General features: G+C 36.4%; 1 protein-coding gene across 1 annotated transcript in view; it reads left to right on the top strand.

Annotated features, from left to right (window-relative positions):
* The window catches only part of CDKL2 (cyclin dependent kinase like 2), a 42,083-nt gene extending 22,002 nt beyond the window's left edge, over positions 1–20,081 (top strand). The window contains exons 6-14 of the mRNA XM_027600379.1: positions 692–831; positions 3,486–3,574; positions 5,573–5,708; positions 6,956–7,254; positions 7,856–7,949; positions 10,008–10,131; positions 10,370–10,476; positions 16,460–16,548; positions 17,870–20,081. Of these exons, the coding sequence (XP_027456180.1) occupies positions 692–831; positions 3,486–3,574; positions 5,573–5,708; positions 6,956–7,254; positions 7,856–7,949; positions 10,008–10,131; positions 10,370–10,476; positions 16,460–16,525 (1,055 nt within the window). The 3' untranslated portion in view covers positions 16,526–16,548; positions 17,870–20,081. The remainder of the gene's footprint in view (positions 1–691; positions 832–3,485; positions 3,575–5,572; positions 5,709–6,955; positions 7,255–7,855; positions 7,950–10,007; positions 10,132–10,369; positions 10,477–16,459; positions 16,549–17,869) is intronic.
* Positions 20,082–20,285: the final 204 nt, after the last annotated feature.

Genomic DNA, 20,285 nt, shown 5'->3' with positions numbered 1-20,285 from the left:
AATACTTGAGTTATTTAACTATTGGATTTTAAGTTTCCAGGGTAAAAATTCAATAAACAATTCAATAGGTTCTTACAGTAGAATTTTCATATTTTATACTAGATTAGGTACTAAAATTGAAGAAAAAGATAAAAGTGCTCAAATCAGACCTTAGACACAGGTACAAAATCAGTAGATTTAAAAATTTTTTAAACAATTTTAATTTAAAAACATTAAAACAATTTAATCTTAATTTTAGAATTAAATTCTTAAAGGGTGGAACTGATTTATCTAGATTAGATTCTGATCATATGACTAATGATATTTTCATTGTCTTGGACAGCACTTTATGCTTTGTTGTTAGAAATGAAGTGTTGGTACTCATATCTAAAAAATTATAAAATGTTCTTTACTTGTCCTTTTTCTCTGCTCCCTCATGATTTCAGTTCTATATATAGTGGCTTGTGAATTTTCTAAATGAGTAGGTTGAGATAAGAATGTTAATTTTCTTGAGTTAAATTGCATTAACACCACTATGAAGATTGCCGGGCGCCACCACCATAAGAGCACTGTTTTGGTTGATTTTGCATGCTGAGAGAGCCCCGAGTCCATAAGTAGTATTCCACTCTTTTGTCCACTCCACTTTACCCGTTTCTTTGCTCTTTCTATCATGATGTATAATGACAGAGATATGTGCTATTCTCACTTCCAGGTAATCTAATTCCAAGACATCAGGAGCTGTTTTATAAAAATCCTATGTTTGCCGGAGTAAGGTTGCCAGAAATCAAGGAAACAGAACCTCTTGAAAGACGCTATCCCAAGCTCTCTGAAGTTGTGATAGATTTAGCAAAGGTAATCATACTGTTTACTTTTTTATGGTGAATTTATATTATAGAGACTTGGTTTTCTCTTTTTCTTGTCTAGTTGATCTTTTAGGTCAACAATTTCAATATTGATTTAATTAAATTAAATTAATTAATTTTAAATAAACTCTACCCCTGACATGGGGCTCAAACTCACGACCCTGAGATCGAGTCGGTGCTCTACCGACTGAACCAGCCAGGAAGTCCCCCCCGCCCCGCCTTTTTTTGGCCGGTGGGCTCTAAGCCCAACTTGGAGCTTAAACTCACAACCTGCAGATCAAGAGTTGCATGCTCCACTGACTGAGCCAGCCAGGCACCCTTCTGTTTATTTTAAAATTTTTTTAAAGGTTTCATTTATTTATTTGAGAGAGAGCACAAGCAGGGGTAGTGGCAGAGGGAGAGGGAAAAGCAGGCTCCCTGAGAGCCTGATGTAAGACTCTGATCCCAGGACCCTGCGATCATGACCTGAGCCGAAGGCTTAATTGACTGAGCCACCCAGGCGCCCCTGATTTTAATTTTTGTACATAAAGAGTTTAAATAATTTGGCAGAGGGATCTTCAGAGAGAAAGGCCTGAAAAATTTACTTGTTTTAAGAGACCATTTACTGTTGTTATCTAGCATGTTTTAAGTGTGAAAACATCCTCACAACAATATGTTTAACACTTAAGAGGTAAGCCTATGCAAGTGGAAAAGAGAAGAAAAGTAGGATAAGGAAATAAAAAGAAAGGTAAAGAAGTAGCAAAATATTAAAATATAGGGCATAAGATCATGACCTGTACTATCTTGTTAAAGAGGCTTTTGCTTAGCCACTGGATTCACTAAGTGAACTTACAAATAAAAGATCATCACCTTTGCCTTGTCTTCAAGGAAGATATTAAGGAAATTCTTACTGGACCTTTGGAATTGTAATCATGGAATACTACATCAAAAACTAATGGTGTAGAGCGCCTGGATGGCTCAGTTGGTTAAGCGACTGCCTTCGGCTCAGGTCATGATCCTGGAGTCCTGGGATCGAGTCCCGCATCGGGCTTCCTGTTCAGCGGGGAGTCTGCTTCTCCCTCTGACCCTCTTCCCTCTAGTGCTTTCTATCTCTCATTCTCTCTCTCTCTTAAATAAATAAATAAAATCTTAAAAAAAAAAACTAATGGTGTAATGTATGGTGAATAACATAACATAATAAAATAAAAAAATTCTTATTAATTTGGACTCTCTTGAAGCATTGATAAAATAAGTACAGTATATCTGAAACACCAGGATCATATGACATTTTTGCAAGATGTTTTTTGCTTTTTAAAATTTTTAAACGAATTGTTAAAAAAAGTTTAGTAAGCTTATGAAAAATTATAACAAGTTCTTAGAAGAATATATGTCTACTTTTCTACATAATCTTCTAACAGATTCAAATATTTTTTATTGAGACCAGCTTTATGATGTCTATAGAGATTTAATAGGAATTAAGGTAAAACTATTATCCAATTTATGTCCCTTATAACAGAATTATGTAACTTTTAAACATCTTATAATGGAAAATTTCAAATATAGAAAAGAAAGAATATAGTAGTATAATGAACCCTGTGTACTTAGCAGCTAGCTACAGCAATTAACAACCTTTTGACAATCATTTACCTATCTTCACCCTCCTCAACTTTGTTTTCTGTAGCATTTTGAACCAAATCCCAGATACTATATTATTTCACTTATAAATACCTTAATTATTTGTAGAACTTTTCTTGTTCACTTAAAGCTATTTATTGAGTTCCTTCTATTTTTATTGGCATTGAGTGGTTCCAATAAATCAGAACAAGACCTGCATTGAAATAAAATAATCAATGTAAAGTATCCAGCACAGTAATATACACAGAATAGGCCCTTTCCCTTCCATTCTGCAAGGGCTTTAAATTTCAAAAATTTATAATAATTCCCTAATATTATAAAACTTCTAGCCAATGCTCAAAGTTTCATTGATTTTCTCATAATTTCTTTTTATACTTTGAATTAGGATCTACATGACATCTGTAGATCATAATTGGTTGATATATCTTAATTTACAAGCTCATACTCATCTCTTTCTTTTTTGTTTAAACCTTGCCATTTATTTGATAAAAAAAATAGATGGTTTGACTCTTAGAATTTCCGCATAGTATAGTATAGCTTTTTATGTTCCTCCCTGTCCTGTATTTCTTATAAACGCATAATAGAACTAGAGCTTGATCTGAATCAGGTTGATTTTTGGCAAGACTGCATCTGGTGGTCTTTCTTTTTGTGATATTAGCAACCATTGGTGGTCATGGTCTAGATTTGTTCTTTATTCTTTATCATTTATTATGTGCTTTTAAAATTCATTGACTATAAAGAGCAATTTTCTATTTTTCTTTTTTCTTTCAAAGATTTTATTTATTTATTTGAGAGAGAGAGAGAAAGAGAGAGCATGAGAGGGGGGAGGGGCAGAGGAAGAAGCCGACTCCATGCTAAGCAGGGAGCCCGATGCAGGACTCGATCCCAGTACCCTGGGATCATGACCTGAGCCGAAGGCAGATGCTTAACCGACTGAGCCACCCAGGCACCCCAATTTTCTATATTTAGAAATCTAAATGTAGGCAGTTTTTCATTGATATGAGCTATGTATATTCCTTGGTTTTCCAGAAATGCTTACATATTGACCCAGACAAAAGACCCTTCTGTGCTGAGCTCCTCCATCATGATTTCTTTCATATGGATGGATTTGCTGAGAGGTATAGTACTGACTCATGTTTTCTGGGGCACCCCAACCTAGAGTTAAAGTAAAGATATTCTCTTATTTCTCTACCCACCTGCTTTTATAGGATCTCAACTATTTACAACCCTACCTCTATTCACCCTTAGCAATTATGCAGTTCCTAGAAGTGGCCCCCTGAATTCACTAAATTAGCGATCTTGGTTTTCACGAAGCAGTCACTTTGTGCTTTTCTTTCTGTTTCCCATTGGTGACATCTACCCCTCAGGTCACTGATTTGTATGTTGCTGCCAGCTGTGAGATGCCATCATCTTGGGTACTGATGCATTTACAAAGGTGCCGTATCCCGTTGCCCCTGACCTCACACCACAGCCAGTCCTATGACGCTGTTGCCACTGCTGTGCTGAGACCTTGCTGGGCCCAACCTGGGTGCGCCAGAGCTGTTGGTGTGGGCTCTTGTGCTGCCCCAGCTGCTGGCATCCATGCAGCTGACAAAACCAAAAATAGTGAGATTAGAGGCAATGACAGTGCTTTATATTTTGGCAACTTGATTTAATCTTTAGCTTAATAAAAGATACCCCGGCTCTCATATTTGCATTTGCATTCAATTAGTTGTGATATGTTGTTTCAATGGAGATGTATGAAGAAACTTTGGCCTCACACAAATATATAGTTGCAAAATGGAAGAGTATTTTAATAGCCCTTTTAGATCATTGTGAGTATTCTTTATCAATTCCATACCCAAAACTGTGATACTATACCAAAACTTGACAGTGGTAGTTTCTTAAAGGCTGGTTGCATTGTGGAATCTGAAACATATCAGTGAACTTTTCTTACCCTGTTACATTAAAATCCATTTGTCTAACTTGCACTTTTTTTTTTTAAGATTTTATTTATTTATTTGACAGATTAGAGACACAGCGAGAGAGGGAACACAAGCAGGGGGAGCGGGAGAGGGAGAAGCAGGCTTCCCGGTGAGCAGGGAGCCTGATGCGGGGCTCGATCCCAGGACCCTGGGATCATGACCTGAGTCGAAGGCAGACGCTTAATGACTGAGCCACCCAGGCGCCCCTCTAACCCCTCTAACTTGCACTCTGAATAGATCTTTTACCCATGCATGCTTTTGTAACATCATTATGAGTCATCTGGAAAATATTGTTTTGTTAAATAATGTAGATCTTTAAAATGATAACATATTTCATTATATGGTATCAAAAAGCCACATTCTCTGCCATCAGAAAAGTCTTTTTAAGTATTGGGAATCTGTTAAGGTCATGCAAGTTTAACAGAATTCTAATTTTGCATAAAAATTGGAATTTTATCATTAACACAAATATTATCTGTTGATTTCCCTTCTTCATTAAAAAAAAAAATGTCTGCAGAATACCCCAAGTCTGAATAACTGTAGTAGTTTTCTGTCAGTCTTTCTTTTAAGTAAAAATATTCCATGAAAAAAGTGGCTAGTATAGTTTGTATTTCAAATACACAGTTCCTTTTTCTTTTTTTTATTTTTAAAGATTCAATTTATTTGAGGGAGAGAGCGCAGGGGAAGGGGGGAGGGGCAGAGGGAGAGGGAGAAGTAGACTCCCTGATGAGCAGGGAGTTCAATGCTGGGCTCGAACACAGGACCTTGAGGTCATGACCTGAGCCAAAGATCAGCCGCTTAACCAACTGAGCCACCTAGGTGCCCCCATAGTCTAGTTTAGTATTCAGTTTTTTAAAAGATTTTATTTATTTATTTGAGAGAGAGGGTGAGTGAGAGAGAGAGAGAGAGAGAAGGAGCAGGGGGAGGGGCAGAGGGACAGGGAGAAGCAGACTCCCCGCTGAGCAGGGAGCCAGACATGGGGCTGGGACTCCAGGATCATGACCTGAGCCGAAGGCAGATGCTTAACCGACTGAGCCACCCAGGCGCCCCTTAATACTCAATTTTTAAAAATAAATATGTTGAAAATGAATTTTTTCTAGATTTATCTGTTTTATACAATTTTATTGAATTGACAAATGTATTTTTATGTAGATTTTCTCAGGAACTACAGTTAAAAGTACAGAAAGATGCCAGAAATATTTCTTTATCTAAAAAATCCCAAAACAGAAAGAAGGCAAAGGAAAAAGATGATTCCTTATGTGAAGAGAGAAAAACACTTGTGGTACAGGTAATGACCATGTCTTAACGTGTATTAATTTTTTTTTTTAAAGATTCTTTATTTATTTGAGAGAGAGAGAGAGAGAGAAAGAGCACAAGGGGCGGGGGTTGGAAGGGGCAGAGAGAGAAGCAGACTCCCTGGTGAGCAAGGAGCCTGACACAGGACTCCATATCAGGACCCCAGGATCATGACCTAAGCCAAAGGCAGACGTTTAACCAACTGATCCTCCCAGGTGCTCCAGTGTATATTCAGTTTTAGATTTAGTTTATCCTTAAAGTTTTGGAGTTAAAAAATGAAGATGAAAAAAGGTTTTCTGAGTGGTGAACACGTTAACTTTTAGATTAGTTGTAAAAATGTTATCTTCTCTTTAGACATTCCCTTTTAAAAAACTGTCTTAACATATCAGGTATTGAGTGCCTACTGTGTATCAGACTGTGCAATAGGTCTTGTCAGGAAATCATATTCATCTAAGAACATTTAGATACTTGTACTCACATGTAAACACATGGACACAAACACAGGCACATACCATTTTTTTCCTTAAGTGATAGGAGAGAAAAATATCATTTTAAAAATTTTGTGTAGAGCATTTTAAAATTGATATTTAAATTATTTGAAGTTTACTTTTGCATGTAGGTTATCCAGAATCTGTTCATGATGAGGTAATTCAAGTCCACTGCCAACCCACTTCCAGTTTCTCAAGTGAACTGAAAGAAGGAGTTCTCAATTTTATATTTCAATTTTGTACTTTAGATATATAAGAACAAAAGTGGGCATACTTCGTTCCTCTTTCACATTTTTTTCTACTGAAATATATATGTAAATTTGCTATACGTATGTATCATATTAATCTGATGCTAGTGTGAATTGGATTTCTTTCTTTTAGAGATTTTTTTATTTTTAAGTAATTTCTGCACCCACTGTGGGGCTCGAACTTACAATCCTGAGATCAAGAGTTGTATGCTCTACTGGCTGAGCTGGCCAAGTGCCCCGTGAATTGCATTTTTATTCAAAATACATGTCTGACCAAGAATCCTGGGTTTAATTTTAATTCTGTAGATAGAATAAAGAAAACAGGAGCACAGTAAGGTGATATTTATGGAATTTTGCTTTGGTTGACAAATTCTTTATAGGAAGAGGTGATTTTTCATTCTCCTCAGATCATTAATGTTAACTATTTTTTTAGCAGAAGGAGTATATTTTGTTTATTGCAGTGTATTTGACATACTGTTATTAATGTTTTTATTAATGGTCAGGATACCAATGCTGATCCCAAAATTAAGGATTCTAAAGTATTTAAAATAAAAGGGACAAAAATGGATGGAGAAAAAGTTGAAAAAGTCAGTCGAGCTTCAAATACGGGCTGTCTCCCTGACAATGGGATGAGCCACCTCAGAACAGTGCCTCCTACCAGCCTCCGAGATTGCAGCGATGGCAGTGTGGACCACACTAGAAGTCCGGGCGTGGCAATCCCTCCCCTTGTGCACAACCTTGCTGGGGTGGCTCCCGGCATTAATTCTGGAATGGTGACTATCCCAGCAGTGCAGAGTTACAGGTATGAATTAGGAAAATAAGAACAAAGTGTTGTTTAAAGGGTATGTTTGCAAATTGCAAGTGTTTGTCAATTCAGCTATTTTATGTTACTTTCAGGCTTCTGGGTGCTCTTCATTCTTGTCAGGGTTCTGTTTCAAAAGCCTTTTGGCCTACGTGATGAAAATTACTAGCATCTGATTAAAAAAAATTCACCTGAGCATTAAGAAAGAAGGATTGTGTATTGTTTAAGGTGAAGAAGCTTTAAACTATTTAGTCTAAAAACATGAAAGGAGGTTATCATAATAAAAGCAGTAACTGGTTTTAAGGGTCTGCTGCTACATGGTATGGCTGTGGGCATTTGGTGGTCCAAAGAAGCTCATTTTGGAAATTTTGCTGGAAGGAAAGTAATTTATTTGGTTGGAGTTGGGAGCTAGGTGGGAGGCATGAGGGTAGTGGCAAAGGACAGAATGTTTCACCAGATCTATGTTCATTGTGTATTTAAGAACAGCCATTAAATGCTGATTAAACTGCAGGTCACTTGGTTTTGTGTCATTTGGTTTTGGTTTTGTGCTTGAAAAATAATTACCACTGGTTCTAACTTAAATTTTTTGTTGTTGTTACAGAGTGGATGAGAAAACCAAGAAGTATTGTATTCCATTTGTTAAACCAAATAAACATTCTCCATCAGGCATTTATAATATTAATGTGACCACATCAGTAAGTGAACTATTCCCAGTGGTAGAAGAGTAAGCATTAGTCATTTCTAGACTTCTACTCATTTTAAATATAATAGTGAAGAACTGAGTCTTTTATTTGGAGACATATCATAAAGTGGAAACTCAATTATATGTATATCATCCCGACCTGTCATAATCAAAAATGTGAAAGTCTTAAAAGTTTAAGTAAGTTTTGCAAAGTCCAGAAGTTTAAATATAAGATATTATTTAAATGACATCTGCTTTAATTTTTTTGGTAAGTATTGTCTTAATACTTGGTGATAGGTTCTTTTGTAGAGTAGGTGACAAGATAAATTGTACCTCACTCATGCCAGATTTTTGGTTAAAGTATTCTATTTATTCATTTACAAAAATTTATTATGTATTATATATGAGACGCTGGAGATGGATAAATCAAATCCCTCTCTTCAAGGAGCTCATGGTCTAGTATAGGATCAACAGATTCAAACAGTGTCAGATTATAATAGTGGAATCATGTACAAGGTTCAGAGGTCTTCTGAAGATTCAGAGGAGTGTTATTATGCTCAACAGAGCTGCCAGAATGCTTCTTTTTAAAGTTAACTTAAATCGTCATTATTCTTCCACTCAAAACCCTCCATTGTCTTGTCATCTCTGAATAAAGACCAAAGTCCTTAACAGGGCCTGTAAATCCCTGATTGACTTTCTCATCCCTTTATTCCATTCCGGCTACTCTCATTCTTGATCAATCTGTTCCAACCCACTGATTTCCTTGTATTCCTCGGACATGACCAGACATCTCCTACATTTGGGCCTTTGCGCTTGTTATTTCCTCTCCTTTAGAACATTCTTTCCCCAGATAATCCAAAGAATTTGCTTTTTCTCCTCCTTGGCTTACATGAAGCCTTCTTGTGAGGTCCTCCCTAATATTCGAACTCATTTTGTCTCCCATTACTCTCTATCCTCTCTCCTTGCTTAATTTTTTTCCATTGCATACACCTAACAGCCTCTATATTCACTTATTTATATATTGCCTGTCTCTTCCAACTAGAATGTAAGTTTCCGAGGCAGGAATATGTGTTTTGTTTGTTTCCTTCCTACAGCTCTATCCTATACTTAATACAGTGTCTAGCACATAGAAGATGCTTGAGGAATGTGGTGAATTAATTCTTCTGCCAGGGAATGGAAGGTGTGGATGTGTTCCCAAAGGAGTATTTTTCTCCCAGATTTCCCTCCTCTACCCTTCTCATTATCCTCAGTCTGAAAAATATAGCCTTCTTTTCATATCGCTCATGATTTGGGCATTACATTTGTTTTTCTTTTTATTATTCTTGGCCCACAATTTCTATAACCATAGTACTTCCCTTTCCTTCCACACCCTACTGATTTCTCTGTAGATATTTTTGTGTTTTACATTCTTGGTCTGCTTTGGAAGATTACTTTGATCAGCAAGGCTTTTCAGAGTAGCTGGCTCAATACCACGTTGCTGGAATTGATATCGGCCTTCTTTCAGGCATTGCATAATCAAGGCTGGCTGTTAATTTTCGATCTTATTTCTGTTTATCCTTGTTTTTAAGAGGCAGTCAAGAGAGGAGGTAGAGATTGGTGGGGAGAAGACACACTTGAGTCTCTTCTTGATGAAAATTAATGGAGGCAGAGTTAAGCCTAAACTTTCTTCAACATTTGGGTTGAAGGCCAATACCCCTCTCCCCTGCCTCATGCTCTAATTTTGAGATGTGAATAATGTATTATTATAAACATCTCTTATATACTTTATTTGTCACTCTTTGAATATGTAAATCTAGTAGTTTGAACTCATTATTTTTTTTGTACTTACAGATAATTCTTTTGAACTCATTATTTTATAACTGATTTGAACCAAGAGCCTTAACACTTACTCTGTTCAGAGAACAAGAGAAAACATCCAAATAAAGAAACTCAAAAGCTCATTGCAGGACTTCTGAAGTTTTGTGTTATTCTTAAATTCCTAAAGTTTAGGATATCAATATATTAGTTACAAAACGGGCAAGCCAAGCTTACCTGGAAGCTAATTCATTTGTGTTAACCATTCTGATATTAGGTCACTAGTGAAAAGAGCCTACTTCAGGCAAATAAGAAAAGAAGGGAATACTCTAAGACAGATGTCCGTTTGCCTGAACTAAACTATAATCATCTCCCTGAACTAAGAGCCTTGGAAGGCATAGGTATGTTTATAATGCTTTTATTTTCAGCCTTTTTGTATATATTATTGAAAATGTATGTTAAATAAACTAACAAAATACCAAATATAAAAATTAGAGTAACTTTACATATTTATGTAAATATGTACAGATGTATGTAAGTAAATATGTACACTGAGTACACACTGAGGGACAGATTCAAAATATGGAAAAGCTAAAAAAATGTCTAACTTTTTCACTGTTTATGGTTGTTTTTATTTAGCTCGAAATTCCAGGTTAATAAGGAAAGAGAACAAAAATCTTTCAGAATCTCGAATTCCTTCTCTGGCCACTATTGACTTGCACACGCCCAGTATCGCATTACATCAGGTACAGAAATCCTCTCTTGGTTGGATAGAACTTGGGTCTCATAATTCCTTATTAAACTAGCTTAGGGAAAGTTTGCTTTTAAGGATTGGGCACGTTTACTGGTAGGATCTATACCATTTTGTTTGTTAAATTTTTTCTTACTGTTCACTGCCCTCAGTACCTTTATTACATATATATTTATATAGACATTTTCCAGCTAACAGTCAATCACTTTTTTATAGATTAAAAATGCATGTGTGTGTGTGTGTATATACAGCTTAACTATGGCTTTTATATAACATTTGTGGTAATTTATAGTATTTCACTGCATTAACCCCAATGTTATAACCCATATTTCATTCCTTGAATTGTTTTTATTCTTTTAAAATGTATCATCTATTTGACATTTTCCCCCAAGACAATCCACTCCACGCATGTTAAAGACTGGTTCTTCCATATATAATTATTTTTCTGTAATTTCTCTTAATTCTTCAGAATACTTATGTTTCTGCTTCTTCAACAACAGTCATATCACTCATTTTCACATTAAGAAAACAGGCAAATTTTAAATTTCCTGAGCCAACCATAACTAGTTATAAACTTTGGATATGTATCATTGTACTTAAAGATTTCTCACCTCTCCTTGATGCTGGACAACTTTTGTTTTGGAATTTAATTCTGCATCCTCATTATTGAAGCATTTCTGTTCCCTAGAAAGCACCTGTATGTTGCCTCTGTCTCTATGTGGATGTTGTTTTCTACCACTACTCCTTAAATAATTTTGTAGAGCTCTACAAACAAGGGGAATACTATTGTTGAGGGTAACAAATTACAGAGACAGTTACCCAGCGATACTGAGAAACAGGTTTATTGACTGCTATTACTTTGCCTTATCTTCTGCTAACAATTTCTGCAGCAACATAATCAAAATTAAACAAATTCCTGTTGTGTGAAGATTAATTACCATCACACATTTTACTTCTAGGAACTACAGAGTTTCAATAAATTTCTTGTATACTTCTAAACTTAAATTTAATGTGGATTTTAAAGGTGCAGAATTTTTCACTTGCTCTCTGTAAGTGTCCTACTGTTCAAAACTACTTTTCAGGGGTCACATAACCAAATCTAGTTTCATGAAATGGAAGAAAGGCTTTGGCGGCCTTCATATTTCAAATTTTTATTTGTTCCTTTGAACTAATCCTCTTATATTTATAAACTGGTCTGCATTTTTATTCTTAGTTTACTTGTTCATTTCCCAGTTGTATTTAAAATACACTAAAGGAGAAAGTAAGTGTAGCGAAAAACACAAATTAATACCAAAATAAGATGAATGTGTGTGTGGAAAATCTGAATGAGAAGAGAAACAACAGGAGACTGAAAGCAAGAGTCCTTCTGGCAGAAGCTGTGACTTGCCTTGCACTTTTCATGGTATGGATCCATACGTTGAACTCCATTTTGTTTCTGTGCCTAACACAAACATTTTCATATTTATAAAAGCCTATTTTTATAGTCTTGGGGAATATCTGTAAGATAGATTTTTGTAAGTAAAGTATGGCATAATCCATGGAATCTGTCTCCACTCGCCCACTTCCTACACACTTACACCCGTTATGTACTTTTCTATGCACGTAGCTACATGTTTTTTTCTCTAAGCAGTGGTGAAGCTTCATCCCAAAAATTTTGATATGTTGTATTTTCATTATACTCAGTCCAAACATTTTCTTAGTTCCCTTGTAATTTCTTGTTTAACCCAGGAATTATTTAGTAGTTTATTTTTTTATTTTTTTAAAGATTTATTTATTCATTTTGAGAGAGTGAGAATGAGAGAGAGAGAGAGAGAGAGAGCACATGAGAATGGGGAGGGTCGGAGGGAGAAGCAGACTCCCCGCCGAGCAGGGAGCCTGATGCGGGACTCGATCCCGGGACTCCAGGACCATGACCTGAGCCGAAGGCAGTTGCTCAACCAACTGAGGCACCCAGGCGCCCCTAACCCAGGAATTAGTTAGAAATGTGTTGTCTTATAGTTAGATATTTGAGGTTTCCCTAGTATTTTATTATTCTTGATTTGTAATTTAATTCCATGTGGTCAGGGAATATACTGTGTATGATTTTGATTGTTTTTGATTCATTGAGATATGTTTTATGGCCCAGCATATGGCCTCTCTTGGTGAATGAACCTGTTCCCTTGAAAATAATGTTTATATTCTTCAGTTGTCGGACATAGCCTTCTATAAATGTGAAATTAGATTAAGGTGGCTGATAGTGTTCTTCAGATCTCCTGTGTCCTTAATGATTTTTTTGTTTGTTTGGTCCTATCAGTTCCTGAAAGAGTACTGTCAAAATCTTTTACTGACTGTGGAATTACTTATTTTTCTCTTATATACTGTTTATTTTTGTTTCATGTATTTTACATGTATTAGGTACATATACACTTATAATTGTTTTTGTCTTCCTGATACACTGTTTCTTCTATCATTATGAAATGTCTCTCTTTATCTCTTGTGGTGCTCTGTGCCATGAAGTCAATTTTATCTGAGATTAGGATAGCCACTCCAGCCTACTTATACTTATTTGTTTCCATGGTATATCTTTTTACTTTCATACAATCTGTTTTTAAATTTTATAGTGTTTCCTGTAAGTAGGGTCTTTCTTTTGTATCCATTCTGTCAGTTCAGTTCTTTTAACTGAAATGTGTATTGGTGTTCTCTTGCTGCTAATATACTACTACCAACTTAAAATACTTACTATCTCACAGTTTCCGTGGGTCAGAAGCCCGGGCATAGCTGCTGCTCTCCTTGAGTCTCACAGGTCGAAATTAAGATGTCAGCAGGGCTGCATTTCTTTCTGGAGGCTCTAGGGGAGAATCTATTTCCAGGCCCCCTCAGATTGTTGGCAGAATTTAGTTCCATGAGGTTGTGGGACTGAGGTCCCTGTTTCTTTGCTGGCTGACCTGGGGGGGTTGTGGTCAGCTTCTAGAGACTACCCACGTTCCTTGCCTTGTGGTCTACTTCTCCATCTACAGAGCTAGCATAGTGGTCAGTCCTTCTTACTTTTTGATCCTCTCTTGCTTCCCCTTCTGTCTCATCTCTGACTTACTCTTCTGCTTTTAGAGTGCCCGTGATTGGCTTGCCAGGCCTATCCTGGGCCTGCCAGGATAATTTTTCTGTCTGAGGGTCAGCTTATTAGTAACATTAATTCCTTGTGCAAAGCTGCTTCATAGCAGGAGCTACATTAGTTTGATTGACTAAGCAGGGGCAGGACTCTTAGGGGGATAGCTTCAGAATTCTGCCTGCTAGTGAATACTTAGGCCATTAACATTTAATGTGATTATTGATATACCTGGATCTAAGTCTATAAATTATACAGATATAAAGATCTATATAGATATAATAGATATAATATATATCTTATATAGATATAAGATCTAACTCTTTAATACTATTTGTTTTTTTGTTTGTTCCCTTGTTTTCCCTTTCCAGTCTTCTTTTGTATTTGAGCGTTTTTAGTATTGGTTTTTGGGGATATTTCTTGGTATGATTTTTTTTAGTGATTGCTTTAGGTTTTGCAATGTACATAACCAATCTTTCACAGTGTACTTAGAGTAAATATTGTACCACTTATAAAATGTAGAAAACTTGCAAACATTTCCTCTTACTTCAACCTGGACTTTATGTTAGAATTATATGTCTTTTATTTACCTACATTGAAAACTGTACTAGGTCATACATTTTGCTCTAAACAGTCATAAATATTTTAAGCAATTTAGGGAGAAAAGTAGTCTTCTATATTTACCTAGCCACTTACCGTTTCTGTTGTTCTTACCTTCTTTCTTAAAGATTACAGTTTTGTTTTCCGGTATCATTTTTCTTCAGCTTGAAAAACTTTCTTTGGCATTCCTTCCAGAGCAGGTCTGATGAGTGACAAACTCTCTTAGTTTTACTTCATTTGGTAATAACTTTATTTTGCCTTCATTCCTTAAATATATTTTCACTGGATAAAGAATTTGAGTTGGTAGGTTGCTTTTTAAAAATATTTCTTCCAGGACTATAAGACATCATTCCTTTATCTTATGATCTCTCTGATTTCTGGTGGGACATTTTAGGCTTTTGAATTTTTCGCCTGTATGTAATGTTTCATTTTTCTCTAGCTGCTTTCAAGATTTTATCTTTATCTTTTTGTGTTCATTAGCTTGGATATGATGCATCTAAGCATAGTTTTTGTTGAATGTATACTGTTTGGCATTTGCCGAGCTTCTTGATTTATAAACTTATCTCTTTTACCAAATTTGGGAAGTTTTTGGTCATTATTTCTTCAATATTTTTTTGTGCCGTAATCTCTCTCTCTCTTTTTTTTCTGAGAGTCTAATGACATAGATATGAGACCTTTTGGTATTTTCTACAGGTTCCTGAGACTCTGCTTTCCTTCATCTTTTTTTTTTTTTTTTTTTTAATCTCCGCTGTTCAGACTGGGTAGTTTCTATTGATTTATCTTCAAGTTCTTTGACTCTTCACATTCTGCTATTTAAGCCCATCCAGAGAGGTTTTAAAATTTCAGGTGCTGTATTTTTAAGTCCTAAAAGTCTACATGGTTCTTTTTTAGGGCTTGTATTTCTCTGCTAGGAATTCCTGTTTCTTCATTCATTTCAAGTTTGTTTTCCTTTACCTCATGTAAAATAGTTATATTACTTCTTTAAAGTCTCTCTCTCTCTCTCTCTCTCTCTCTCTCCCTATCTATCTGTATAACTTATCTAAGTTTATAAAGTCCCAACATCTGGGCCATTTCAGGATTGGTATCTGTTGATTGCCTTTTCCCTTGAGAATTGATCACACATTCCTGGATCTTTTTTTTTTTTTTAAGATTTTATTTATTTATTTGACAGAGAGAGAGAGAAAGCACAAGCAGGGGGAGCGGCAGGCTGAGGGAGAGGGAGAAGCAGGCTCCTGGCTTAGCAGGGAGCCCGACAAGTGGCTTGATCCCCGAGCCCTGGGATCATGACCTGAGCCGAGGGCAGATGCTTAACCGACTGAGCTACCTAGGTGCCCCGCTGGATCTTTTTATGGCCAATAATTTTGATTGTATCTTGGAGACCGTGAATGTTATGTTGTGTAGTCTCTGGGTCCTAAAATTGATAATGATAAATTATAATCATTTATAATCCTCTGGAGAATATTGAAATTTTTGTTTTAGCAGGCAGTCATCCAAGTTTTGTTCACACTATAAATTCTGCCTTATCTCCTGTGAGAAGTGTTTCAAACCTCAGTTCTCTAAGTCTTTGATATCTTAGTTTGCATCTGTCCTGTGCTTACGTGGCTCCGGGGTTAGCTAGAGACTTGTGCAGGTAATTCAAATCTCAGTTCAGTCCTCCCAGGCCTTTGCTGTGCTGGTGGAGCCATGCCATGCATGCATGCTTCAGGAACTGGGCTGAGACTCCTGTGGGTCTATACACAGAATTAGAGGGTCCCCTCCTCTAATTCTCTTCCCTCCAGGACCATCCCTCTCCCCCCCATACTTCCTGGCTTGCAGGGACCCTTTTTCCTGATTTCTCTGGAATAATAAGGGAGTTTCTTTCAGAATTCTGGCCTCTTATACTTCTTCCTTACTCTGAGACTAGGGCCTGCCTTTTGGGCAAAGGCACAGAAGTGAAAAACAAACAAAATTGGAAACTGACCCCCATGTGAAGGATCACATTGCCAACTTTTGACTCCTGTCCTTAATCTTCAGTTGTTTTTTATATTTTTCTTAAAGGGGTTTGTTTGGTAAGTAGAAGAGATGGGTTGTAGTGGGTCTGTACTACCTCGGCACATCAGAAGTATCTTGTAACATATGTATCAACAAAGAGTTCAAAGAATAACATCTCTACTTCATCATCCTCTTCTGTGCCAACAACTTGAGCTATGAATAGTTAATTCTAAACATCTGGTATTTGAACAAGAATTTGGATTTGGGGAGGAGTGGGACTTTCACAATTATTGAGAATCTGTAATGCTTGCTTATTAACTTATAGGTGTCAGGATCTCCCCTGTCAGATGATTCGGAGGCTGATTTGCCTCGAATGGGACACCAGCACTGAGAGTCATTTTGGTTCTGAACTGGGTATGTCTGGTTTCTCATACTTAAAGCAAAGTAACCCTCCATGGAAATATTTTATAGCTTGCTGAAGTTCAAATTCTGCAGCTAAAGCATTCTCCAGTGATTGATTCCATGAGAACTCCTGATAGAGAAAGAGATGTGCCACTTAAAAAATCCAGAAGTGGCATCTGTCTCTGGGATGAAATCCCTTTTCATAGAGCTTGCCTCTCTTGCTCTTAAACTAATCTCCTGTATTTTATTGGCTACAGTAGTGTGAATTTACGGTGACAAGTGCTGTGGAAGGATATATACTTATCTCCATTATCAGTCATTTGTCCCTTTGGGCTTTTAAAGCAAGAAAGACAAAATGATTGCTTTGTAATCTTTTTCCCAATAAAGAAGGATCAGCACTATACTAGATGATTTTCTTCCTTTCATTTATTTTTATTTTTGTTTTTTATTTTTTTTTTTGCTTGTAATGGACTTTATCACTGTCCTGCTCCAACACCACAGTAAAAAGGGCCCTGCAAGCTCCAGGCCTGTACCATGTGTCACCACAGTGAAAACAGGGCCCACTGGAACACTTTCCCACCCCACTGTGGACCTACTCACAGGATAAACACATGTCACACTTTTTTTTTTTTTAAAGAAAACAGAATAAATTAATAACTTAAGTGACTAGGCACCAACAGTGATTTGAAAAATTAAATGTCAATTTTAAATGGTAACAGGATTGCCTTCCTTTTAAGTATAACTGTTTAGTACTAAAAAAACGAAAAACAAAAATCAGACCTTTTGAGTGGTAATTTACTATGTGACAAGTCATCCAATGTTTAGTATCTTATTAATTCTGTAAAATGTGACGATAATAAAATCCCACATTCTCATAAATGTGTTGTTGGAATTAATCTGTTCACCTCCACAAAGCCTTCTGAACGCCTGTGACATCATATGTGAATTTACTGTGAAGTGAACAAGGCTTAAGTTTCAGTTCCTCACTGGTACGGGTCCCTTCCAAGGCCCTGGGAGAAGTCTTTGCAATGCACTCATTATACATACTGTATAAACTGTAGCCCCTATGAAACTTGGATCTATTTTGTCAAAACTACTCATTACTTACATAGAAGGAGATGGTATGCTATATATGACGGTTTCGGTTGATAACTGTCCTAGAGATTGCCTTTAAAATCTTGTTTTTGATATATATGATCTGAAGTTTTCTTAGACTGTGTAATACTTACAATATTACAAATATATTCAATGTGAGAGAGCAAGTGAGATAGAAATCCATTTCTAGGAAGATTTTATGTAGACCATTTGGGCATATGTCCCCCTGTGATTTTAGATGCTGCTTTAGCCCTTGAGATGACATCATCTTGCCAGAAAAGTGCTGATATCCTACAAAGAGAGATTCGGGGGTTTGTCCTTTACTTCGGAACTGCCTGCATTTTCTGAGAAAGGCCTTGCAGAAGAAAAAAAGACAAAGACTTCCAAGTGTTTCCCAGGAAGCCCCTCCCTGACTGATATCCTGTCACCTTTCAAGTCCACTGTTGCTATTTCAAGATATATCCAATGGAAGAATAGTGATATGGTTCTTGTTACATGAATGTGTATTTACTATTAATAGATTGTGCGTTTAAAATTACCCAAGATTAAAAATGAGTTTAAAAAGGGACAAAGAAACATTGTAATGGTCATGTTAGATGAACTTTCTGTGTTATCTGTATAAACGTGTACATTTATTTAGGAATGGGTTTGGTGGAGGTCGGTGATAAAAACTAGGAGCAGTTGAAGAAATGAAAAAATTAGGATCAGTAAGAGAAAATGTTTCCTTTACCCTAATTTAACTATAAATATATATTTAAAAAGCTTGCTTGTTTCTAGGCTTTAAGGAGATATGTAATTGTTCTCTATACATAGACGTATGTCTTTGGTTTCTGTGGTTATTGTTGATGTTTGATCATTATATTATGGGAATCTGACCTCTCTGCTGATTTTCTAAGAACCACACTAATGCAAATTTCTCAAAGAAACCTTTTATGTCTAATGATTTAGTATGACTCCGACCTTAGATAGTCCTCTGTATTGTAAGATTCTGGTGCCTACGTTCCTGCATGCAGGAACAGGACTGAAATAAGAACGGTAAAGGAGAATTTTGTAGGTAATCCTTTGAGCTGAGGACTGTGCTTGTCATTGAGAAAGGAAGTATATACATAGAAAATTAGGAGATGCGAAGCTGGCTTACCGACCAACTTGGACTGATTACTTTTCTCTTGGCCAATTACTGTTGAACTCCACCCTGAAGAGGCTTTGGGAAGGAAATGTCCACTGTTATGGACTTCACTCCTGTCTGCTGATAGTTTGAAGGTGATAGCAGACAGCACCCAGAGGTGTTCCTGTCTTCTCCTTTCCTCAAACACTTAGGCCTTCCCGAAAATTCTTCATCAACAGGCAAAACTATCTACCTACCGTCCACACATCTTTTCTCGTGCCCCAGTCCACGACTTTCAGGTTGGAAGCTTAAGCCAGTTTGGCTCTAGGTATTTGGTTTCTAGTGTGCTGGTCATACTCTGCATTTATTGTTTTAGAGAACAGTTGTTAAGGGGACCAGAATTTGTGTGAGATTTTTGCCTTAACCAGTTAACAACGTGTTGTTTTTTTCCAAAAGGCACTGACTAGAACTTAGCCCAAGAATTTAACTAGCACTTTTCTCTATTACTCTGTGGAGCTTAATATTGAAATTCTGACTTTAGATACTTGGTCCTCAAAAGAGCAGGACATTCAGGAGGAGGCAAATTGAGGGATTCCAATGTAGAAGCCTTAGGTGGTTCAATTAAAATTCGGTCTTAATTTTGAAGCTCTATTTTTAACCTCTGACCAGGTGTTTGACTAGATTGGTATGACTAACATGCTAGACAAAATTAGTGTGTAGGCATTAATAGGCTTCACATTGAGATATTGTTTTATTTTTACTTTAAAAAGTATTGCCAACAGACTGTACAGTGTGGGAAGCAGACAATACTTAAAAGCCAAGTGGCTTTCCAGCTTATTTTGATGTTATTTTTATTTAAAGATCAGTGTGACCATATCACCTCAATGTCTGAGGATCTAGGATCAATTACCTTTTCATTTCTACATTTGCTTTTGGTATCTTTGTCTATGAAAACTGTTTGTGAACTTTAGAATTAAGGAACTAAATATAATTTACTGTAAGTGCAAGTTGAGACTGGAGGATCGTACGTGGTTAGAACCTTGGCAGAACTACTTGAAAAAGAAGATTTTGCAAACAGGCTATAGATACGGAACCAAAAATAATTCTTTCAGTTTAAGATTACTTTGCTCTCCTTACAAGGATGCAATTAAACCTAATAGGAAATATGTGTATGTCCTGGTGGGGAGAAATGGGCTTGCTGTGTGGATGTATGTTTTACAATTAATAAATATTATATCTTACTGAGCTCCACAGATGGTTTTATTTGCATTTATTTAAGAGCATACAAATAATGTATACAACATTGTATGGAATTTAACAAATTTGAAATAAGCTGTTAATTCTTTTTTGGAAACTTTGGATACAGGGGTGGCAAGTTGTCTTTTTTTCAATTAAGTTTTTAATTTTAATTCCAGTATAGTTAACATAGTGTTATGTTAGTTTCAGGTGTACAATATAGTGATCTAGCAATTCTAAATATTGCTCAGTGCTCATCATGGTAAGTGTGCTCTTAATCCCCTTACCTATTTCATCCATGCCCCCACCCACC

This window comes from Zalophus californianus, chromosome 2, assembly GCF_009762305.2.
Source record: "Zalophus californianus isolate mZalCal1 chromosome 2, mZalCal1.pri.v2, whole genome shotgun sequence".
Classification (NCBI taxonomy): domain Eukaryota; kingdom Metazoa; phylum Chordata; class Mammalia; order Carnivora; family Otariidae; genus Zalophus; species Zalophus californianus.
Note: the sequence above shows the minus strand (reverse complement) of the source record. Positions and strands in the feature narration are given on the sequence as shown.